The following is a 26,230-nucleotide window of genomic DNA, read 5'->3' on the forward strand; positions in this document are numbered from 1 at the left end:
TCCATATTTTAGGACTTTCATGTCATTTTCTATTGCTTTTCTAGGGTTCAAAGCTTGGTGCTTTAATAAGTTTATACTCAAATTCTACTATAAAACTGGAATTATACTTGAGTGCCATCTATTCTTCAATACAGTCTTCTGACTACATTGTTAGTAACAAGATAGAATTATAGAAATAATCAAGTAAATGAAGAATGAAAAGGATAAATACTAATAAAAATAAAGAAAGCAATCATTTATCTGATAAAGTCTCACTGCTTTGTTGCTGTGGATTTTGCTTGGGTGATTAAAAATCCAGCTTTTGTGTCCATATTTGGAGCCAATTTAATAATGTCACAATATAACTTGTATTATTACGAAGTAGCATGTATGAATAGCACTAGCTTCAATTGGAAGGGGGGGGGGGATATTTTCCCATAATTTTTGTTCTGCATTCCCTCTGTCAGATTCAACATAACCTTTTCCTGGTATTACTATTAAAAAAAAAGGTTTGTTTTTTTCGTATTTTTGTTAAAGAAATTGAAAAAACAACAAATTTTCCTACTGGATTATGTAGAATACTCTTTCGCCCCCCCCCAGGGTCATGTCCAAAATTTTATTTGGAGGGGGGGAGGGGTAAAAAAAACGCATCGGAAATTTTTTTAAATGCATTGCGTTACGTTTTAATATATCAGAAAAAAATGTAGGGGGGGGGGGCACTGGATATGGCCTAGCCCCTTTTCCTTCCGTGGATTGAAACTATTGATCAATACCAGTGGTGTCAACTGGTGGAGTGGGCATGTTCTCTGTAAAATTTGCTTGCCCTGCAAGCCCTAGATTAAAAAAAAGAACACCTGTACGTGGTATTTTCAAGAATTGAATAGCTTGAATGAACAGTAAAATTGAAGGGACAACGAATTTAACCTCCCTGGATTCTGAAAAATGCTTTTTATTTTATCTCCTCTCCTCTTTGGGGGAAAGTCAGCTAAAAAACACATGGGAGGTGGCTGGTTGCCGTTCGACCACTTTTCTTTCCTCTTTTATTATTTTCCGTAATGTCTTCATAATTTTTTTTTTTGTCTTTTAGTTGTTTTCAATTCGTTTTAAAAGATTGTAGTCCATTTCCTTAGTCTCCTTACTCTGTTTCCATATTAAGAAGCCGTTATTTTTTGTTATAGATTCGTTACCGTAGACAGGCTTAAAATCAAAACCTTTATGTTTAAGGGATTGTCCTCTTACCATGGTACTACGCCAACTGCTATTGGGTAAGATATTATCAAGCACATCATGATTTTGCAAATAAAATGATGAGTAGTCCCATGAACGGACCCTATCAGGTGTTAATCCGATAAGAACAGATATTACACTTTGATTTCAGTTAAAAGGCCGAGAAGCGATAACTGAACGAGGATTGTCAAAGAGTTTATGAAATATACGAGTAACAGAGTATGTTGCAAATTTAATTTCGGTTGCGATACTCAAATAACATTCATTTAACTTATCAGTTTATTTTGAGTTGTTTCTAAAAAGTATAAAACATTTCCCATAATATCAAAGAAAATTTCCGAAAAATTTTCCAATTAAGACTTGGACAAAATTGTCATTGATTGTAGTCGGAACTAGCATCGATGAATGGCGTTAATTCACGGTAATTAAGAGGGCCCCTCTCTAGACTCTGAAGGATACTCTTTCGTCCCCCGTCTTACAGGGCCATTGTTTTTTGCCTCAGACGACATGGTTTTGCGGTGAGTTGTTAGTAATAGCAGTAATGACTACAGCTCCCATTATTTGTTAACGAGAAAATAATTGCCATAATCAGTAGAACGGCCACTGGATAGTCAGAAATTAAAGTTTTGACTATTCAGTCGTGTTGATAACCGAGTGAGAAACCCCTCATTTTCTTTTCTCAAAAAGGTAAATTTGCATTCAAACGATTAAGACATTTGCATATGAAAATGAAATGGGACATTGCTATCTTCAAAAGTAATGTAGAGACTTGATTCATTGATTTGAAAGAGTTGTGAAACAACCTACATTTGTTTCATTAATTGGAGCTTCTAAGTCGCATTCAAAGCAACCGGATTTACGTCGAAAGAGCTACCATAACTCTATATAGGTTATTAGCTCAGTTTTTTGTATATTTTATATTGTAAAATAAATTTCAAGTTTTAGTTCCAGGCTATGCAGTAAACATCAAGTTTTGTTTCAGTGGAAAATTAAGAAAATAATCTAAAATGCTATAAAAATCGTCCTTCACGACTACTAATAATTTAGGCCACGGTTTTGGTAATTTCCTAAGCAGAGACAAAAATGTCAGAAATGACCTTTAGACCTAGAGCACCAGACAATGAGTTTTCATAAGGTATATATTTTGAGTTTTAATGATGTAAAGGGTAATATTTTCAAAATGCTTTATCTAAACAGTTTTCCTTTCAGCTTTTAAGGATTATATTATTGTTAAATGAGGTCCTGTGTGTCTGCTCGAACTATTTACCATTTTCTATGCACGTGAATTAACCATAATTTTTTCATACAGACATGGGCGTAGGCAGCATATTGTTTAGGGGGGGGGGGGTTAGTCGATATTGTGATGGAGGGCCTTTTATCAACTGCTTTTCCAACCATATCTAATGTAAATTTGAAGGTCTAGGGGGGGGGCAGCTGCCCCCCTCCCTACGCCCATGCATACAGATATTCTTGGATGATGGAGTGGTCGGCTCTAAAAAATGTTTACAGATGCTGGTGCTGCGAATACTGCTGTAACGAGAGGAATAAATAAAATTTATTCTGTGGGAAGATTAAAAAACCAATTTTCATAATAAAAATGGATATAAAATTAAAGATAGGAGATTAATTCTGTTACATGGAATCAGTGGCGGATCCAGGGGAGGGGCGAGGGAGGCACCCCCCCCCCCCCCCTAGCGTAGTCTAAAGTAGTGTAATTTACTTAATTAACTCAAGTTCGCGTTAGTTAATCTTGCTCCTAACGCAAGTTTATCGGATCAACTTATTTTGCAACCCCCCCTAATTTTTTTTATCGGATCAACCTATTTTGCCCCCCCCCCTAAAAAAATCCTGCATCCGCCCCTGCCTGGGATGTTCCAACATAATAATATCAAGTTACTCTCGACAAATTTTCTGGACAATGTCCTCGTCGTACGAATGAAAATAGTAGGTCGAGTTATCTAAAATTTGAAAAAAGAAAAAATGCGATATATCAAAAATGTTTATTTATCTATATAATTTAAATATAGGATAACTTTTAATGTAAAACTAAGCAGTCTTCAGATAATGCAACTGAATGCAGGCAGGATTTTTCAGTTTCAGTGTGATAGCTTGGAGGAGGCCTTGAATTAACGCTGTATGGCAATGGTTCATAATCACTATCACCATCTGCGTAATGGGGATGTCGATAAATCTCCTTCACACCGTAATTCATTACGTCATTTGTATCCTAAATAAAATAAATTCCAACATAAATCATTTTAAGTCATTGTTAACAACATAAGTCATGAGAGATTATTAGATCAGATAAAAATAAAGAAAGTATATTACATTCAAGGTCTAATTAGTAAAAAAGTACACATTCTACAATATCGCGTTATCATAACGCACAGGTCCAATCAGCACTTGCCCGGGGCTTTCAGAACTTTGCCCAATCAGCACTTTGCACTAGAAAAAGGGTTGCAAAGACCCTCATTCATTGTATGAGAGGCATCCATCAACAGCTCTGTGCGAGTTACCGTACCTTTTTCGGCAGTGAATCGTTTTGTATGAATCTTTGGTGTGAATTTTTTTCAGATTAATCAGGCCTTTTCTGAATGTTGGGTAATAATTATCTGTGTGGAAAATCTCTTAACTTTGCGAATTTAGATAAAAAAAAAATTACAATTTCAGATCGATTTTAGGACTTGTATTCTGATTTCTGGTTGCTGTGGCAAAAGTTGCCACACATACTCTAAAATTTTCAAGCAGATGAGTGAAAAAATTGGTTTTTCACAACAAAATTCGCAACGATTTCAGAAAATTTGAAAACCCAAAATTCGATTTTCTCCCTGAGCTGGTGGTTTTCGTAAAAGTCCTTTAAATTCAGTCTACTCACACTGAAATTTAACTATCAATAGGAGAAAATCAACTTTTGGTCCATTTCGGGGTGTTAAGAAACTAATAACTATGTCTTTGAGGATGACTTCGACTAACCGACTATTATGCTACCAGGCCCCTTCGTAACCCGAAAATAACCTAATCAGAATTTGGAGATAGCCAGATAGTTCAAAAAAGTTGAGCGTTTCAAAAAATATGCCTAAGGGGATAACGTGAGCCGAGACGGAGTCGAAGTTGGTTTAAAACTTTTTAGTAAATACATTATGTACGCTTTCTTTGAATTAACTAAAAGATTTTTCCGCAAAAAAAAAAAGTTTTTCAAGGAAAAGTAAAGATCCATATTAAAACTTAGTCCAGCAGAAATAAATTCCTATAATAATTTTTACTCGAAATGACCAGAAATTACTATTAAAAAATAAATGAAGCCCAAAACGAACAGGAATTAAAATAAATAACCATAGAAAAAATGGGAATTTTGGGGAAAACAGAAAACATACGGTCATCCCTGGAAGAGTAGTTATTTGACTTCTGGACAATTTTGAATAAGATGCCAAAGTTCGAGCTGTAGTAATTAGAATTTACATAATGATGAAAAAACTAAACTCATTCCCTGTTAACTGTCTGTCTTGATTACTCGACAAACAACGACACAAATTTTTTTTAAGTACACGGAATAAAATTGTATCAGATGCAACGTTATAGCGTTGACTATACTAAAGAGCCATAAGGCTTCAATGATTTATTATATTATTTTCCAGAGACGCCTTTTGTGGAAGGGGTGGCCGCATAAACTTCGAGAGGGCTCATTTAATTGTGAATTTAAAGTTTTAGCACCCTTCCTTAGAGTCAAGACTGATCAAGGGCAACCATGCTCTTTTTCGTCAAATGCATTCAAAATTTTTATATAGCCATTTTGTTTAATATAGTCCTAAAAGCCAAACAACAATTCCCTTGCGATTGAAAAAAACCATAACTATCCCCGGAAAAGGGATGAAAGTTATGTAAGTTCCCCAATGTTATATATAAGGATTTTATGGAAGGGATGGTCGTATAGGCTTAGGAAGATGCTCAATCAAATTCGAAAGTTCTAATTCCCCTTTAAGAATCAAAAGTAAATCAGAGGGCAAGAAGCCCCCTCCAACACCCAAACATAATTTTTTCCCTTAATTCAGCCAATCAAATAATGGCATGGCTCTTTTATTCCAAGTAGTCCAAAAGCCAAATAACCATACCTCCAGAGTTAACAACACCACCAGCACCCCCCAGGGAAGGGGCGGTAGGTTATGAGAGTTGCCCATTGTTAACATCTACGGTTTTTATGAAAAAGGTTTTCGCATAAACTTTGGATAGGACTTATTCGATTGGAAATTAAAAGTTCCAGTGCGCTTTTTAAGAGTCAAAAGTGATCGGAGGGCAGCACCCCCTCCCTCTCTTTTTTCCCAAATACATCCGATCTAAATTTTGAGATGGCCATTTTATTTAAACCATTCCAAAGATTAAATAACTATGCCTCCTGGGGTTACCCCCCCTCCCCAGCCTCAGGTACAAGGGCTATAAGTTATGCTAGTGGCCTACTGTTAACATATACGGTTCTTTTATTAATAAAAGAGGGCACATTTGATCCTGAATATACAAAAAAGCTTAAAGTATTAAGGTCAAAATTATAAAGAAAGGTTGAGAAGGATGCCAAACACAGTCAAGAAAACATTTTTTCCTTTCTGGCTGTGAAAAGGAAAAATCAGTAATATCTAATAAACAGCTGATGTTATTCAGCCCTTACCTACATCTTTACTAAATATTAAATATAAAAAAAACAAGTTTTTTCAACTGAAAGTAAGGAGCAACATTAAAAGTTAAAACGAACCGAAATCATTGCGTATATGAGGGGGTTCGCCTCCTCGTCAATACGTCACTCTTTACGCTAAAGTTCGAATTTTGTTCCAATTCTTAAAAAAAAACATTGTTTTTTTATTTAATTTCTGATCATTTTTTGAATAATGCTGGGAAATCCGGCGCCATCTTCATGGACAATTCTATTCCCCCACAAAAGATTTTTCCACGAAAAGATCCTCCCACTTAATCCCCCCCCCACAAGAACAAATTCCCTCTGAAAACGTCTGTATGATTCCCAATAACTAATACTATATAAAAAAAATGGGAAAAGTTCATAACTTGCAACCCTTCCCCCACGGACTGTGGGGGATTAAGTCACCCTCAAAAACATAGTTATTAGATTTTTCGACTATGCTGAACAAAATAGCTATCTCAAAATTTTGATCCGGTGACTTCGGAAAAAAATTAACGTGGGAGGGGTCCTAGTTCCCTCCAACTTTTTTGGTCACTTAAAAAGGGCACTAGAACTTTTTATTACCGTTCGAATGAGCCCTCTCGCGATATTCTAGGACCACTGGGTCGATAAGATCATAAGGAAAAGCAAAAAAAAGAAAACAAATAAACACGCATCCCTGATATTTCTTCTGGCAAAAAATACAAAATTCCACTTTTTTGCAGATAAGATTCTATGACTTTTAAAGGGTTTTTTTCCCCTTATTTCGAAAATAAGGCAAATTTTCTCAGGCCCGTAACTTTTGATGGGTAAGACTAAACTTGATGAAACTTTTACATTTGAAATCAGCATAAAAATCCGATTCTTTTGATGTGTCTATTGGTGTCAAAATATTACCGTTTTTTAGAGTTTCAGTTACTATTAAGTCGGGTTGCTCCTGACTTACGGTTCGTTACCACGAACTGTTTGACTTTGATACTCTATACATCCAGTTTTACAAGAAGATGTATCTGCAATATCTCGATAACAGCTCACGGTAGCCTATTAAGTTTAAACTTTCAGGGCATTTTGAAGGGAATGTTGAAAACTAGTCATTGAGTGAACAGTGCCCTTCCATGTCCTCTTTAGTTAAAATCATCCCAAGACATCTGATAAACATTTTGGTATAACGATCTTGTTCAAAATAGTCAAAAATTCAGATAACTACTTTTTCAGAGATAACAAAACCCCCATAGCCCCATGTTTTCTCTTTTCCAAAAAAACCCCATGTTTTCTATGGTCGTTTATTTCAATTCCTGTCCTTTTAGTTTAGAGTTTTGTTTATTAAAAACTTTGTTTTCGGAAAAATATTTTTACTTAATCTAAAGAAATTGCACATAATGTATTAACTAAAGTTTTAAATTAATTTTGGCTTCATCCGTTCTTGATACCCCGAAATGGACCAAAAGTTGATTTTCTGTGATTAATAATTAACTTTCAGTTTAAGTACACTGAACCTATGGGACTTTGACGAAGACAACCAACTCAGGAAGAAAATCATTTTTTGGGCTTTTAAATTTTCCAAAATTCATATCAAATTTTTGGTGCGAAAAACTCATTTTCCCGCTCATCCGTTTGAAAATTTTAAAGTCGGGCCTATGTGATGCAACATAGCAACCTATGTTGAGCAAAGAATTGCTGTGGCAACTCTTTGAACAGCAACCAGAAATCAAAACAGAAATCCTAAATCAGTCTGAAATCACGAGCCCTTTTCGTTATCTATATTCACAAAGTTCAAAGATTTTCAACAAAGATGATTATTACTCAACGTTTAGGAAACGTCTGATTTGTTTGAAAAGATTCATACCAACAAATTCAATACAACGAAAATAGCTTGTGTCTCGCCTCTTTGCCAGATACTGTAACAAACCTTTTTCAAACCGAACGCTAACGAACTAAGAGCCGAGAAAATATCACAAAGTGAAAATAACAAAACATGAAAAGTGATAAGAAAGCCATCACAGTATACAGACAAGGACAGGGCAAAGGAAACTCCCATTAACACCCATAAAAAAGAAAAAAACAAATCTGGCTTTAATGGTTTTGACGTCAGATTTTCTTTCTTTTTTGTGACAACAAGACAGGTTTTTTTAACGAATTATCTTGACAGGCGTTTATTTTATGGTTTTACAAAACAAACAATTACAACAAGGTAGAACATGTAAAGATTCTAACTTGTGTTTTACCCCATGATATTGCCTCCTATTTGTAGAATATTGAAAAACTGAGTACGAAGGTTGAGTTGCACAAGGGCTCATCTGCATGGGGGTTTAGTTGTTCGAGGGCTCAGTTATAGGGGTTAAGTTGGCTGGGGTTCAGTTACACGAGGGTTCAGTTGCAATGGAAGCGCTCTTACCAATGTACTATTAAGTCTTGCCTAATAGTGTTGGTTTTGTACTTTTTGTTGCGCCCAGTTTCCAGTTTGTCTTGTTTTATCTAAACACGCAAGAGTATCGAAGAGGGAGAAACTGTGTTGTTAAATTGTTACACTGTCACTGGAAGTACATATACAGATAAAGTTTAAAAATAATTGAACATCTGGAAATGGTCGAAAAATAAATACAAAACTTTACAAATTTCTGTGACAAACAGACAAAAAAATCAACAAAAAAGTCGATGAGTTGAGGAAAATTAATTAGAAAAAGTTAACACCAAAAAAGGAGAGCAAAATAAATAAAGAAAGACAAATGAAAATCCAAGAGCGCTGTTCTACTATGAATGAAATGCATAAATTAATACCCTTCTAGGAGGATTTGTTCTCTCTGATGCTTTTGTAATTTTTTCGTAATGGCATCGGTGTCGTTTTGGCAGCTCAAACGTGGCATATGGTTTTACTGCTTCATATTGACCTTCCAATATATAGTATTGTCTCTTATCTAAAAGTACAATTCAATCAGTATTATTATTTAAGATGCCTATACTATAAATAGAATACAGAAATAAGAGTGAATTAAAAACGTATTGCTTAAAATATCCTAAGACAAAACTGTAAAAAGTTAAGTACACAACTGTAAAAATAGAAAAAATAATGTTTATAAAAATATTGAATATTACTTGAATATTTTTGACGCTTAAGAAAGCACTATGCCGTGAAGCCTGTAATAAAAGAAAGGATGTAGCTGTTACGGGCATGTCTTCAGCCCGATCCAGTCCTGAAGCCAAGTTGCCAAGTTGTTTCTTTCCCATCAAAGCATGTGAAAAAATATGGGGCACCATTACGTTCTCAGATACCTTGCTGATAACCAAAGAAACTGTGATTCGCCTGTAGCTTGAACAAAGCAAAGGATCTTGAATCCTTCTCGGGATATTGGATGTGCAGCATCCCTGAAAATCTGCAGGCTTGACTCCCTGTTCAACGTACATTTGGAACAATAAGGCTAAATGTTCATGTAAAACCTGTGTGCCGTGCTGTAATTTTCTTGAAGTGATGTTATCAAGCCCCAGAGATTTGTTCTTTTTTAGCTTCTTCCCTATTAGCTCAATATGCCATTTAGAAATGGTTATCACAGTGTGACGGGGTATTTCGTTGCTTGGCTGCCTTTATAGCCCTGATTTGAATGTTGAATCCAGTTCATTGGAAAGTGATGCAAACATGTGCTTATTATGGTTTACCCAACTTTCGTGGTAAATGGGCCTTTGTAAATCGGTGTCAGCCGTCTTTGGTCAAAATCGCTTCAACTGGATGTTTGGGTCATTGGAAAATTTCTCCACTTGCTGCATTCGCAAGTTCTCAACAAGCTGCAACATCAAGTTTTGAGTTTTTTTTCAATTGAAAAACTGCACCAGGACGTGGCTTGTTGCAATTCTTCCACAATTCTCACCAGAATTTGGATATCTTCTGGACAAACAGAACATAGGCTTATCTGAAACTTTTTTACGAGCGTTGATGTAACCTTTGCTATTAGAACAGAGGCAGATTCCGCAAACTTCAACGAGTGAACGATTTTGGAGCTAAATATATATATATATATATATATATATATATATATATATATATATATATATATATATATATATATATATATATATATATATATATATATATATATATATATATATATATATATATATATATATATATATATATATATATATATATATATATATATATATATATATATATTTATATATTAAGTCAACACTCATCTGAAAACACTGTCAAATCAGCAGATAAAACTTATCCTACATTTATTAGTTTTTTTTTTTTTTATGTCCAGAAACATATCCTTTGTGGGTTTAGTTAACCGATAGACAAAACGATCCTACAAAAATGAAGAAATTAACTATGTTCATGGGTTTCTTCCACTAGCAAGAAATCAAAGGGATTCTAATTTTTAAAATAGACTGCAAACTTCTGCAAAATAAACTACAAAATAAACTGCAAACTTGTCCGGGTATGTAGTATTTTTGGTGATCAATTGGAATATTTTCTTTATGGGTGTAAAAAATTGGTTAATAAAGAAAAAAAAAACCTTAAGTGAATATTAACAGGATTTGTACCGCATCATCCTCAGGCTTTTTTGTAATTTTTGAATGGTTTTCAGGGTTCAATGGCTATTAGTAAAATGTTTTAAAAGGATTCTTTTGCAAAAAAAAAATTGAAAGTTCCAATGCAATGTTTAGTAAGATGCCTCAAAATAAAATAGGGATTTCTGCTATTTTGTTGAGACACAAAATTTTCTCTAAACAACAATTTTCTCTTAGTTCTGGCTGATAATAAAAATTATAATTTTCAGATGGTTCAAGAATGGTTCTGAAACGTGGGCACTGCGGAAAACAAAGGACGACGTTTTCCAGAGGAATTCTCTACTGATAGTTTTTTTTGCCCCTTTGACAGTACGAAACATTTATGCTATTTTTAAGGGCTGGGAGATTGCAAGCAGCCTATTTGCTGGTGAAGGAGGACAGACTGCTAATCGGTACTACTAATCGGTACGGACTACTAATCGGTAAAAACCGATTTTGATTAACTTTGATACGATTTGGAATAATACGGTTTTGCAAGATAGTCATTCAAAATATAGCGATTTGGTTTCTTTACATAAGCCAATCAGAAGTCAAGTAAGTTAAAAAACAGGGATTATTCAAATGCGTTTAATTTGATGAATATTCAAGGGAAGGGGTATACTTTGTTATTTTTCATTTCATATACGGGGGAGACTAAGTTGAGATGTTTGTTGATTTTGTTGTATGTAAAATACTGTAGATTTTGTTAAAAGGTCATATATTTCTTGTTTTGTTTTTCAATAAATTCAATTCAATTGAATAGCCTAATAACTATTCGTCAAGGCAAAATTCCAACGAGTGTTTTGGTTTGCTTGTGTCTTTGTATAGAGAATGTGTTAAAAGAAAATTTTACCATCTTTTTCATCAATTTGACGTTACTTTGACGTGTTTATCAATGTATTTAGTCACCAGGAGTGGCAATTTGAAGGGAACAATTATCCCTCCCCACTTAATTTCTCTATTTTTCTATGCTTATTTTAAGTGATACACATTCACTTTTTTTCTATATTAAAAAAAAGGTTGCCCCTCCCCCAGATATTAAAACAGTTTTTCGCATCTCCACACAAAAACAAAACAAGAAAAGTATTTTAAGCCACATTCATGCTAACTGGCGCCACTGTTTGCCATTTTTGTCTGTACAATTCATTGTCTGTGTTAAATTATAATGATAATCGTTCACGTTGATACTAAAATAAACCAAAATATTAGCAATTAGACAAATTAATTTGACTTCTTAACGACACATTTAAAATAAAAGAAAATTTTTCAAGAAAAAAATCTAACAAAATAACTCGTCTGTGTCAGGGTTGCCACTTAGAATTTAACTATATTTCAAGATTCTGGGGGCTCAGCATAAATCCAATAGTAAAGGTAAAAAAAAACTAAGAACTGAAGAATACTCCCAAGGTATTAAATAATAATAAAACGTGTAATTAATATTGTTTTCTTTTAGGTTGTGTTTATTTTATTTAATTTTTCCAAGAGCTTAAGCAAAAGATTATAATTCTTAGATCTAAGTGAAATCCCTTGAAGTAACAGGAAAATGTAGGTGACAGGACTGTTTTCAACTTTTTAATGAAGTACTAAAAAAGAGATTGAAAAAATCTAAGGTGGGTATTACTCCAACCTGGCCCCTAAAACGCTATATCCAAACACGAGGGTAGAGTATAGCTTACCATCTCTCTTTCGTTCAGTGAAGTTATTTTTCATGTTTGTGTCGTTCATCTGTTGACTTCCATCTGTGTCGTTACCAAGAGTATCTTGAGCAGATCGAGATGAATCTGTATGTAGCGTCATGCTCTCTGTTGGAGAAGTTGATTCTGGAATGCATTTTCAAGATTGTTGCAGGAGAATTAGCAACATATTTATTTTGCACAAAATCTACAAGACCTCCCCTTTATCAGAATACGTCCATTGGGTTCAAAAGTCCAATTTTTTCCATAGTATTGGGAAAGGGGGAAAAGTTGGCTTGCTGTACTGTCAAATCAATGAAATTAAGTTGTAGGTACCAGAATTACAGATGAAGGATATACTTGTTACTACATATGTGTTCAACATATGTATTTATAATTAAATATTTTAGTGTTAAATATTTAGGCTTTTACCTTGATTGGAATTTGACTTGGAAACGTATATTGAGATGCAGTAGCATCAAAAAGGGCAAAAGGTTTGGGTCTTACAAGAAGGCTAAAAAATTGACTAAGAATTAAAATTATCCTCTACCACTTTCATTTCAGTGTGTATCTTTCTTATGGTTGTTTGCTGTGGACTAGTTTGTTTGCGTCAAGTTTTAAAAGAGTTCATGTTCGTGTTTTTGGAGGTTGTATGAGATCTGAAAGTAACACTTTGAGTTGCTTTACTGAACTAACGATTTTAAATGTTTATAAGTTAAGAGATTATCAACAAGCTATGTTTGTTTATCAATGTTAGAATCGTTATCCACTTGAGTGCTTTTGGATATTTTTATCACAACTCATTTTGTTATTGTTACGGAACTAAAAATTCTTTAAAGATAGTGTCTGAGGCATGCAATACTCATGAAGGATCTTTATTTTAGCGTTTTTTTGGACCACAGCTGTGAAATTCTCTCCCCGGAGGTTATAAAGGTAGAAGATAATGTTATCCAGTTCACGAGTAGGTTGAAAGGTTACCTCTTGTTGTGGAAGTTGTGAGTGATTTAGATTAGAACTTATTTACTTTATTTATTTTAATTGATTTTTTTTTTGTTATTTGCTTTTTTTCCGTTTTGTGATTTTTAATTTATAGGTGAAGGATGAATATATAGTAGTAGGTTATGTGTATGCAACCAACCATCATTTACAACTCAATGGGTTTCCCTGATAATTGTTGAAAGATTACGTAAGTATTATTTCTACTAATAAATTTATTTGTCTCTTGTCTGTTGATTTAGTGCCTCGGAGGTTTATTTTTAGGTTGATTAAATTGGATTCGGTTAAACTGGATCAAATTGGATTCAATTTGAGTATTGATTCCCGGAAAACCTATGGTATTCAGAGATTTGTTTGTGGCGGCGTATATCGAGATTTGTTACAGCATTATCGAGATCCACTTCACGATATTAGTTGAATATCGCATTGTGAACAGTTTGGAATCCTATTTTGCGTATCGTTATTTTTTCATGGGGTAATTATTGAGTTCACCAATACAAACTATTAAAAAGTTACATTGCGGAAAAATATAGCTCATTTTAACGTATTTGGTTGAAAGATTTTTATTAATCAACAGTAATAAATCCATTAGGGTATGACAATAACTTACTGCCGGATTCAGAGAGGTCACCAGGCTCTAAGAAGGCGGCTCTCAGTCGGGCCGTAATGTCCGGAAATCTAGCGTCGAATTTTTTTTTACTCAAATGGAAGAAAAATTGTTGCAGAGTGAAGGTGACCTGCTACAGAACTTGCAAAAGGATTGAAAAATCACGAGACTAATCTTCAAATTACTTTTATCCAATTTTTTCAGAAACGGTTAAACTATTGGCTTTTTTAATGAGCTTCTTTAATATATCGCTAGAAAACACTATTTCATGATTTTTATCGAATCTTGCAGATGGCAATTAGAGAGCAAATGGTCTGTCCAGAGTAACCCCTTGTCCAGGATAACCCCGGCCTCCCCTACTCTTTTCAATTCTGATCAAAAATGGTATTATGAGGCTGAGCCAATTTAATGCCAGAACCATTTTGACTCCGGACATATTGCTCAATCTTGCTGCTCAAAATTCTAGAAATCAAATCCCCCCAGAGAGACATTTTTACCTTTTACGGTTGCTGCCCTCTTCTCGATTTTTTTTAGTGATAGAAACAATAGCAAGCTCTGATACTGATTAACTTGTCGAGGATTGTGTTACTAAGTTGAATCAAAGCAAAAACCAATTCAAGGTCAAGCACCTGTTCATACTGGGGACTCCTGCTAGACAAAAGCAAGTTCATAAGAGTTTTTCTCAGTTTGATTGGTAAATACTCAAAAGGGAATCAGAAACTATCGACATTACTAGGCTGTTTGGTGGCACACTGACCCCCCACCAAAATATTTGCTTAGGAATTTTTAGTGGTGATTCTTTGGCTTGGGATTGATCATGTGACATTATTTTTGCGCTAAAAATAAAGAGATCAAAAATTTAAAGTCTGTATTGCTACAAAAGCTTGTGAGTGGTTAATATTTAGCTGCCATATTTGAAGCCTGGGATGTTTCAGGGTAGAAAAAACCAGGATTTTCTTTTACAATAGTAAAAACAGTAGAAAGACATATTTTAAAATATTTTATTTGTTAAACTCGTTTCACAGTTTTCTAGATAAGTCCACAGAGATACAATTGTAATAGTTCAAACATAACTCTTCAATGGTGGGTTATTTATTGAAGGGGGGGGGGAGTAGTAGAATATTCGCGTGTATTGCATATGAGCGCTCCGCGTTGTTATTTGCATCGATTTAAATTCGTAAGTTTTAAAACGTCTTTAAACTACAATTGTATGTACAAAAGGTGTATATTTACATATAATTTCCTAGATTTTGGGGGAATGGCCCTTGACACGAGAAGTTGACAAAACGAAGGTATGCAGAACAATGAAAAAAAAAAAAAAAACGAGGTAGATCATACCCAGTGAAAAACAGAGAAAGATGAAAACATTTCGGTCCAGACCTCTGCTCAACCATCCTTAATGCAGGAATAAGAATAATAAATCCACAAGTCCACAAGAGAATATAAAAAGACAAACCAGGTTATATAAAAAGAAACCAAAACTGAACTAGATGAGGTGCTACCTTAAGCAACGGTGTTGCTTCCTTAAGCTACAGGCAGCTAAAGGCCCGAAGCGTTACACGTGAATCTTTTTATTGCTGCAAAAAGAAACTTGAGCTATTAATTTTAATATTTCGTATTCAATATGTTATTTGGATAGTCTGATATTAGGTACCAAGCCCCGTATTTTAATATTTAATACTGTTCAACACAAGCACACAACTATTGTCATATCTATGAATAGGTGCCATCGTGGAGGGCAATGGGGATGCCTCGTCCCTTAGAAGAACAAATTTGCTTTGACTTTAAATAAAGGTAATTTGACTTATTGTCTATAGAAATTCAAGAAAATATTATATAAGCTACTATTCTGAAGTTGTATTCATTGGGAATTTTGAAAATTCAAGATTTACAATCTAATAAATACTTTCCCCGAAGAAGACCTTCTCATTGAACCACCTACTGGCGAAAAACCGAAAAAAAAAAACTGGTGAAGTGGTAGCCATCCGGTTTTTTCAACAAGTTGAAAAAACTTGTTTTTTTATTTAATGTAGTAAAAGAAACAAGGTGTCACATTAAGAAACAAGGTGTCAATTTCTTTGAACCTCTTGAAAGGTTCAAAGAAAGTTTCAAAGGAATCAATCGGTTCATTCAGTGAGTAGAGCTTTCAAACAACCTTAAATAGCCATCTATGATTTTCTAACGGAAAAAAGAATAAATGAGACTTATCAATGTTTCCAATTTTTTTCAAAATTCCCATAAATATATTTCCGCATTAAAATTTATTATTAAGACAAACCTAAAAAACTAGCTGCATCGTTTCTGGATCGGCATTAGTTGCAAATTTATCTTACGAGAGTTGCGTTAAACAGAGAGTTCTGGAGAGCCCTGGGCCAGACCAGATGAGACTAGTTCAGTCAGGTCTAGAACAGTCTGAAAGTTTTTCAGATCAAATTGCATTCTTGAAAAGGGCTTTTGCTGTCCGTGTAATTGATTTTAATTTGAATTTCCTTCGGCAGAGACTGGCTTGGAAATCTTTTGAGAAGCAAATTAGATAATTCTGCTTTGTCTACATACAAGAGAGAAAACGTTTGCACTCCATTTGAAATATGAGTGAAGGCTTTGGGTGAAATTAACACAATAGCTTAGAAATGTACCTTTTTTTAAATTTGATGATCCTCCCCCCTTTTTGGAAAGAACTCATGGTTTAAAGAATGATTTCAATGTTTGAAAGTTAGAATGAGTAAACGTGTTTTGGGGATAAAATCGGGCTTAGTATTTTTTGCCAGGTTTTAATTCTCAAAGTGATAATCATTTTTTGTTCAAAGTGACTAGTTTTTTCATTAGGTCAAGAAAGAACAGACTAGGAATTATTACAAAAGTTTTCACTTACGCTTCCTGAAAAAGTGACAAACCACAGAAAGTCCTAGCAATGACAAAGTTCCCAATACAGAGGACAGCACAAGCAGCCAAAATGGTAAGTCGAATCTTGTTGAATACACATCTACGATATCAGCTACTTTCTCTGCATCCCATATTTTACCACGTCTTATTTGAGATTGAGTTGGAAGAAAACCATTCTCATCTAAAGTGATAAAGCTGTACTCTTGAGAAAGTGCCCCAACAATATTTTTTGCTGTTAGTCTAATTGCGTAGGCCGTAGCTGGGTGAAGGTCATAAATGTATAGGTGAGGCTGAGGTAGCGTACTTTGTTGATCTGAAAAATTGAAGAGTGCTGTTACCTTTTCTCAGAGAATATAGGGAACACAAAGATAAATAAGAACTTAGAGGCATTAAAGTAGGTCTTACAGAAATTCAAAACTACAAGCCCCAGAATGTTTAGTGGAATGAAGTTAAAATCAATAACATAGAAACATAAGACACCGATACGACAAGAAAAATAGGGGTGAACATTTAAATAAAACAAGCATAAACAGCATTGTAAAGTGGTTCTGCTACCAATCGGAACCAAAAATTGGAGAGAAAAGGTAGCCTATTATAAACAAATCGCATAACACATGTACAACAGAGTAAACGTACAGTCCTCGTAAAAAAACAACCTAAAACTACACCACAAGCAGCATAGTGGCAAAAAGTTGAATAGATAAAAATTGATGGCATTTCGTGCCATATAAATAGTGACAAGTGGCCAATGGCTATGTAGTGTTACCATTCTGAATTGAAAGTAAAAAATAAATATAAATCCACCGCATTAGCAGCACAAGGGGTATCAACGCACCGTATCTTGCTATGTGCCGACCACTTTAACATCCACCGACAGGATATGACAATTATAGCATAGAATTTGATAGATTCAATTCACCGAGTCAGAGTTATGATGTCACTTAGGAAATGCTACTAATACAGAAACGGCTACTACTGCAAAACTTCAACTTCACCTGCAGTGAGTGCAGTGGCTTGGTCCTGCAGTGAGTGAAGTGTAAAACTTCACTCTTTAACCCTTCTCGTTAAGTTTTGACTTCCCCTAAATCCCTCCCTATGTCCCCGCCTCATTTTTAAACGACCTTCTTTCCACTTAGCCTCAGATGGATTGCCAACAAGCACAAACTCTGGCATCTATAAAAAGAAGAAAAGGGTTTATCCTAGTTAAATTCACCCCTGAAAGACACAACGCTATACTTCTTGCAGCCTTCCATCGTAGATTAATAAACATGGAACATTTAATTTGAGAGTATATAGCAAAAGAAGTATAGCGTTTAGTGCTGATACTATTCTGCTAGTCAGTGAAGCATATACTTGGGTCTGTGTTGCCACTTCTTGAACGAATTTGGGATTTCAGTCTTAGACATCAGTTTGGAATCGTATAAAAATTATATGTACTAAAGATAACCCTAAAACAACTAGATTAAGCCAGGGTCGTTACTAACCAAAATGTCAGGGAAGGGGGGGGGGGAAGGATTTTACAGACTGGCTGGTAATTTTTACCGAGTGTTTTTGTCAATAATAAACATAATGTCCATTTTGAATACAGTACATAAAATCACTGCATGAGCCGGTAAAACCGCTGCGTTTACCGACCTAGATTGAGATTTTGGTATATGTTACGTCGCTATTTTCACACTCTTTGTTAAACCAAGAATTTTTTTGCCAATGTCGAAAAAATCGTAGCGCTCGGCACCATGATTTTTTCGACTCATTTTTTTACCGAGTACCCAAAAACATTGGGGGAGAGGTCTCCCCTCCCCCCACACGTGATGGCCCTGAATTAAGCATGTATACTATTATCATTTTAAGCAAGTTTGATTTCTTCTAGTCAAGAGATTTAAGGAAACAGCACTAGAGAAACGAAAGAAAAAGGAAAAGAGACTGTTGTATCTGTTGGCAAATAAAAATCCACATCCGTCTGATTAAAAATAATATTCAGGGCTGAGTTTATTTCCTTCTAAAATTGAGATCAAAAAAGGAGAAAAAGAGCAGCTAAAGGTGTCGCAACAGAGATCCAAAAATAACTTTATTTTTAAACTTGGAATTGTCTTAGAGAATTCCTTATACACTTTATTTTCCCTGATGTTATTTTTAGCTTTAAAAAAAAATACTTTATTGTGCATAAAACCAAAATCAAATCATACAATTGCGCAAGAAAAGAAAGATATACCTTTTATTTTGTTTAAGTTCTTATCTTCAACATATTTCTCATTACCTAATGTTTTCTTACAATTTCTTACTTTTTTTTAAACAAATATTATTGGAAGTCTGTAATTTACATATATTAAACAGTTCATGGTAATCAAGGGCATCCTTTGGAGGGGGGCAAGGGAGGAAGGCAGTTGACCCCAACGATATGGAGAAAAAACTATTATATATCCCATCCCCCTTGACTATCCGGATATGGACCCCTCTGCATCCCCCCCCCCAACCAATAGAAATACTGGAGAATCACCCTCTAATGGTAACGACGAATAAGTAAGAGTGACTTGGCACAAAAGTAACCAAAACTAAAAAAATGGGATTGGGTAACAATTAAGGTGTTACAGCATAAAAATTGGCTTTCATGCTGATTCCAAATATATCTAAACAATTAAGTTTAATTTTACCCATCAAAAGCTACGAGCCGGAGAAAGTTTGTTTGACTTTCAAAAAAGGGCGGAAACACTCCCTCAAAAGTCAAAGAATCTTAATGAAAATCGCAAGATCGGATTTAACACATCAAAAAATTCTACTGAAGAGGTATCAAGCCTGAAGAGCAAAAATGTAGAATTAATATATATATATTTTTTTGACACAAGAAGAATCATGGATGTGTTCTGCGCCCTTCTCAATACCTTGCTCTTTACACAACAGTTGGGCTATTTGTCCTACTTCTTTAAGAACGACTCTTGAAGCAAGCAGGTCGTTTAATTATCCAAGAAGATTTTTCAAAGCACCTGGTAAGAGTGTGAAGAGTCAGGCATTAAGGAGAGCCCCCTTTTATGCAAATCCTTTAAGTAAAGAGAGATGTTCAAATTTAAAACAAGCGTAAATTATTGTTTTGGTACACCGGGTTTACTGAAAATTCCTAAAGCGGTTTACTTTAACGAACGGCGTTACTGGAGCTAAATTTTCGGTTCAGTTAGTATGAAAGGTGATAGGTTAACGAGACTATTGCATTTACTTACCAAGCATTTTCATAAAATCCTAGAAATTTTATTGAAGTACAATTTGAAATTTGGTTGAAATAGCAGGGTTATAAGGGGCTGACAACCCCAATCACATACAGGATAATTTATACTTGTTTTGTATTTAACACTACTCTTTGTTTGCACATGGAACCTGTTTTTTTTTACATTCAGTCAAACAAGAAAAGAATTATTAGAAAGCACAGATTTGGTTTCAACTGTGCCTAGGGAATACTCAATTAATTCTCTCTGAGTGTATTTAGGTTTATGGCATGAGGTAAAAGAAACCATTGTTTAAATTGCAGAATCAGGAACTATAATAAATATGTTCCACGTAATCAATAAGGGACACTTAGAAAAATCAATTTAGTCTATCAGAACCATCACATTACAGGAGTCGTTAGGGGGGGGGGGGGGTTGCACCCCTCCCCTAACCTACCTAACTTACCTTACCTGATAGGGTAAGGTAAGTGTAAGAAAATAGATACGGGTTATGGACACCAGGCGCCAAGAAGTCGCCGGTGAGCCTCCACCATCGGACGGGCGTGGAAGCAGGACTAAAGAATTAATTTTTTATTTGTTTAATTTTCATGTATTGTTTATTATTTATTGTTTTTGGAATAACCTGAACAACATCTTTGCTAAATATTAACTTTTCTGAATGAGCAATTGAAGGAAAATGCACTATTAAAGACTTAAGTTATGCCCTTAAGCCTCCTTGAGGTCGCTAATCCTTAAGCCATCTTGATTTTCGAGCGTTTGGTGTTCGGTTTTCCCAGACCGGCTGTGAACCCCTCTTGCCCCCAAATCTGAATACTGAAAGTACGCTTCGCTTAGTATTAGTATTATTGGTCTCCTTATTTTAACATCTTCAAGCATTGTAATATACCAATTAAGAATTATATTTGTTCATTATGTTTTACAATGCCTATAATGATACTTCTTATAACTAATTCAATTTTAAATTCCATCTGACAAAAAAACTTTATCATATTTTTTATTATTTAACTGGATATATTTAAGAAAAGGTGCTTTTGGGCTAAACTCCATCAATAAAATCTGAAACCCATACACGAGTTCATACTCTCTATGGAATGATGCTTCAAGATGGCTTAATCAATGGTGGCTAATCAATGTCTTTAATTAAATCTTTGAATTGCAAAGAGCATAGATTAAAGGTCAGCCGGCGGAGCCCTTCCGTCTCAAGGCCCTTCAGCCAGGAAGCGCAATGGGGCGATGGGGCTCAGCCATCCTGTGCTTTCGTACACCCTTCCTTTATACTTTCCCAAGATTTCTCCAGGTACCCATTTAGAGCTGGTCGACTCTGGCTGAGCTCAAATTCCACTAGCCCCGTCCCAAACCAAATAATTGGGTACACTAGGATTCGAACTCTCGCCCTCTAGGACAAAGAATCGCAAATTCAGCGCACCAATCCACTCGGCTAGGACGGATTAATGCATGGATCCTAGCATGGTATAACTAGATTTCTATACTTTTCAAGATGAAATTCGAGATAGTTATGGAATTTACTGCAATTTTTAGACTATTTCAGTAAAATTGACTCAGGGTCTTGGGGTCTATTGCATCGCTCCCTCAACCCAACCCCTTTTTACCACTCATTACGTAGAGCTCATTCGATTAATTATGAAAATTCTGTAAAAAGTATTTTTCATTTAGTTGCTTAAAAATACTTGTTCTCTACATTACCAAGACAAATTTAGTAAACCCTCGTAAAATTTCCTCTCTTCGTTAGCTATAAGTTAGCTATAATATTTTCTTCGTTTCACCCCTCTTAGCTTTTTCATTAATAGGTTTGATTTCTTCATAAATTCTAATAGCGTTAAATATTTCTTATCTTTTTGAAATACGGAGTTGCATCTCCTTTTTTCCCATCCTATCACATTTTTTATTTCATTTTTGTATCATTATTTTTTTTTCAGCTGTGATTGTTTCAAAGTTTTGATTCTGAAGTTTAAAGTCTGAATCTGAGATTGTAAAAGCCCTTTTCATACACAAATCTTATCTGAGTCATAAGGGGGGGGGGGGATTATCCATCAGTATAAGGGGGATGTCCATTACATATCGGTCTGAGTATGCGTCCTAAGCAAAATCTGATAGTTAATGCTAAAAACATGAATTTTGGAATTTAAGCCATCGGGCATTGGAATTCCTTTACTAGAAAAAAATTCCTATAATTTCTCCTAAAAGATTCATTTAGTGTATAAATACATCGTTATATAAATACATATAACCTCACAATAACTAAATTTGCCAATTTGTTCAAAAGCGTTTCAGCTTTTTTTCTGTTTTATTTTCCCTCTATTCCCTGACAAAAACACTTACATTAAATTTCAAAAGATTCATGAAGGATGCAACGAATAGAATTATATACTTACATATACCAACACATATTCTAACTTTGAGTTTATAGTTTTTCTTATATGAAAACTTTACGAACTTACACATCTTCCAGGGTTCGCCTTCTATGCGATATTCAACGTCAAAACTATAGATGCTACATCCACCTGATGGCCACTGAGAAATATCTATTGCAACGTATGTAGAATTAACTTCCAATAAAATTGCTTGAGATGGCGGTGATGGTCCTGGTAATTTTCCTGGAAGTCTGACTGAAACTGTTCCACTTGCCCGTCCCATTGTAAATCCCATAACACCAACAATATAAAATTCATAAGCCTTTCCACAGCCCAGGCCCTGCAACAGGTTTATTATTAAAAATAAAAGAATTGGGACCAATTACTAAAGTCGAAAGAGTAAAATTCTTTGATGTACTCTTTCAAATAAAAAATATAGCTTTCATGATTGGCTTATTAGAATCACGATTGAAAGTAACATAGTTTGAAATCCGATGATTTGGAAGCTTAGAACGTTTATACGAATTACCATTTGCTGAAAAAATATTTAGAAGGAATATTTGATATTTCATCTGGAAAAAAATGAAGACATGTTATTATTAAAAAATACGTTGGAACAAATGAGTGTTGATGGATGCTTTTCAAGCCAAATTTTGGCCTTTTGATTGTATGCAATAGTAGTAGCCTACAGAAGTAGTGGTAAAACCAATAAAGAAAAGGGGTCTTTCGAAACCTTCTAGTTTTATCGATAGGTATGTCTACAGCTTGATTGCAAAGCAAAAGCATGCTATTGAGGCCAATCCACATCAAAGCCTCACTATTGGTCCAGGATATAACACTTTTTTTTCTAAAACAAAAAGAAAGTAAATATATGGGATTCAAATATTGAATAAAAACCAGCAAAAAATGAAAAAGTGACGTAAGCTTTGATAATTTAAGGTCAAATTTTATATTAGAACTTTCTATGACAACTTATTCATACTTAGTTAAAAGGATGAGTTCACTCTCTAATATCCCTATAAAAGGAAAGTATGTTTGGGCTTAGCATAAAATATGGGTGCTAAAGGTTCAATATTTCTATTTTTATTACAGTAAGGGTTCTGTTTAAGGGAGAAAAGTTAATTTGAAAGTCATTTGAGCTGAAGCGTAAGGATTTATAATTGAGTTTTGCACGATTTAGCTCTGGCAAAATTAATTTATTTAAAGTTAATTCTCAGCGAGAACGGTAAAAGTACAAAAGTATAACTCGAGTCTCAATTATCCTAGACAAATGATCTAGCATACTCTCTATAAGGATGGGATATTTTAGATCAGCCTGGAATCAGATGTCATGAAGGCACTTTGGCTGGATTTTCATTTTTAGGGGTGGGGGTGATGCAGTTTAAGAAACAAGGCATATTTGGAAAATAATATGAAAGTTATGAATCACAATAATCTTGAGAATCTGGAAAGGTGGGGGAGCGGTAGATGCTAAAATTGTCCACCTCTGCTTACATACCTGGATATGTCACATAGATATGCCAGTTGGTGTAACTTAAAGGGGTTTAGATTACACCACACATAATTTTACAGGACAGTGGAAGAATTAAAAACATATTTCGAGTTTTTTTTTACAAGTAATGTAGAGGTTTTTTATGTATGCCAACTAAAAGTTGCTGACAAAAAAAAATCGGTGGAATATTTGCACTGGTTTGGATTATAGTTTTCTGTTTTGCTGTGGATTCTTAACTATCATACTAAATACTTGCAGAAGGGACATAAACCTTATAATAACTTGGAAAGAAGCATAAAACCTCAATGGTTTGGGGTGGAAATAGTGGTGCAACGTCACTAAATGAATTCCAGCTGATATTGTAAAGCATTTATTTTAGTTGGTTATTCATTTTGTCAAGGTTCAATTTATAATATGCACATCTTTGCTATTGGAAAAACTCAGATTCAAAACAGAAGCAAGCCGAAACACGTAGATATATTTCGAACAACGACGTGAAATTCGGGTGCCAAAGTAAAATTTGGCTATTTTACTCAAAGATTTTTTTCGGGGGTGGGGGGGGGGGTACACAAAAAAACCTAAAAAAACGCATAAAAAACTTGTTTATATCCATTTTTGTTACGTTTTTACGAGTCAGACAAACATGTCATGGGGGGAGTTCAAACCCCCCGCTGGGTACGGCCTTGCTTACAAGTATAAAATGGTTAATGGCAGAAACTTCTGAGCAAGGTTCTAGGTCCCAGGTTCGGTCTAGGGTCCTAACTTTGGTTCTAGGTCCAATCCTGAATGTTTTATCTATGTAATACTAGAGCTTTCAGTAGCGAAGCTTTAGAAGTTCTGGCAATGAGACTGTTGATGAACTGAAACTCTGGAGAACTGTGAAAAACTTCTCTATTTTTACAATTTTCAAAAATGAAATAGTTCTCTGAGTTCAAGCCAATTAAGCAAAACACCAACCTTGTATTCATAGCTTTTAACAGAGCCATCTATTTCTTTTTCAATCCATTCGCCTTGCTCTTCCCTGTGATGAAGTAGGAATCGCTCTATTCCATGGCTGTATGCTGTAGACCACATTAATTTGACTCTATTAACATCTAAAGGCACTGCTTGAACGTGGTTTATATACGGCAATTCTAAAATAGTTTAAGCACATGACAAATAATGAAAAACCATAATGTTTATCTTCTTTAAATTTTCATCACTTTCTGAAGTAGTTCCTGAACACGTTCATATGCCGAAAGAAATACAACTAAACTTCACCCAGTTAATAAGTTCCGGATTAAGCTTGGGTTAATTAAGAGGTTAGTGGGAAAAGGTAACCCGAACGTGGCTTACTTCAATATAATTTTCGTCTTTTATATTGATAAGCTTTTCATCATATGCAGTGTACATAAAAATAAATTTTTACTTTTTTGATACAAATTCGTCTTAAATCAATAGCTGATTTGAGAATGAAAAAATTCCAACTGAGCTTACTTCAATCAGAAGAGATTAGATTGATTGAAAAAAACAACAAACAAACAAACCTGTCAGTCTCACAAAAAACTATCTTATTGCAGTTAATATATTAGTGAGAATACCATATAATAATTTATTGCATTGTATAATAGCATCATTTAAGTTAAGCTTGAACATGAGAAAAGGAATAAGTCATGTCCAGCAACAGTTTTTGGCTCGTTGGTGTAACCCTCTGGAATAGTTTCCCCATTTAGATCCCGACAGAAAAAAACTTCTTAGTCAGGACACAGAATGAGATCATGCTGCTGGGGAGCTTCAACGTTATTTTTTTTTTCTTCTTCTTCTTGTATTTCAGAATTATTTCTAGTGCCTGTTTTTTTTAATTATTCATGAGATATAGCCCCATCTACAATATTTTTCACTAAACTTCCAGCTCTCATACAATAATAAAGATATCTTTAAAAAGCAACCATGGAAGAAATTCTCTTGTATGCATCCGAGAGGATAGAAGCCAAACAATATTTCAAAGGGAGAAAGTGCTTTTATCAAACAGTTAGTGGTAAAGAACTGTAAGTGAGGAGCGACACGTCTGAATAGTACCAGTAACTCTAAAAAAATAATTTCGATATCAATAAATATATACAAAGAATAGGCTTATTATGCTGATTACAAATATGTAAGATCCATCAAGCTTAGTGTTACCCATAAAAGGCTTCGAGCCTAAGAAAATTTACCTGATTATCAAAAAGGAGGAACCCCCCCCCCCTAAATTCCAAGAATCTAAATGAAAATCACACCATTAGATGCAGCATATCAGAGAACCCTACTGTAGAGAATTCAAGCTCCTATATGCAAAAATGGGGAATTTTATATTTTATATCAGATAAAAGATCATGGATGCGTGTTTCTTTGATGTTTTTTTCCCAGGGGAGATCGTATTGAACTATTGGTCCTTGAACATCGAGACAAGGCTCATTTGAACGGAAAATAATAGTTTTGTGCCTGTTTTAAGTGACTAAAAATATTGGAGGGCAACTAGCCCCCTCCCCCGTGCCTTTTTCTCCCAAAATCGTTCAATCAAAATTTTGAGATAGTCATTTGGTTCAACATAGTTGAAAAG

General features: G+C 34.7%; 1 protein-coding gene and 1 pseudogene across 3 annotated transcripts in view; both read right to left on the bottom strand.

Annotated features, from left to right (window-relative positions):
* Positions 1–1,239: 1,239 nt before the first annotated feature.
* LOC148956000 (U2 spliceosomal RNA) lies at positions 1,240–1,377 on the bottom strand (annotated as a pseudogene).
* A 1,810-nt stretch (positions 1,378–3,187) lies between these two features.
* The window catches only part of LOC148956001 (cell adhesion molecule Dscam2-like), a 240,243-nt gene continuing 217,200 nt past the window's right edge, over positions 3,188–26,230 (bottom strand). For 2 of the 3 annotated variants that reach the window (XM_089093545.1, XM_089093530.1), the window contains exons 21-26: positions 24,610–24,785; positions 22,248–22,500; positions 16,563–16,886; positions 12,091–12,234; positions 8,648–8,784; positions 3,188–3,433 (exon numbers count right to left, since the gene is read on the bottom strand). In XM_089093545.1, coding sequence (XP_088949671.1) covers positions 3,242–3,433; positions 8,648–8,784; positions 12,091–12,234; positions 16,563–16,886; positions 22,248–22,500; positions 24,610–24,785 — 1,226 coding nt within the window. In that variant the 3' untranslated portion in view covers positions 3,188–3,241. The remainder of the gene's footprint in view (positions 3,434–8,647; positions 8,785–12,090; positions 12,235–16,562; positions 16,887–22,247; positions 22,501–24,609; positions 24,786–26,230) is intronic. The other variant, XM_089093538.1, reaches the window with a different exon arrangement.

Source organism: Artemia sp. Qi Xiang Cuo, chromosome 1 (assembly GCF_049724085.1).
Source record: "Artemia sp. Qi Xiang Cuo chromosome 1, ASM4972408v1, whole genome shotgun sequence".
In the NCBI taxonomy this organism is placed as follows: domain Eukaryota; kingdom Metazoa; phylum Arthropoda; class Branchiopoda; order Anostraca; family Artemiidae; genus Artemia; species Artemia sp. Qi Xiang Cuo.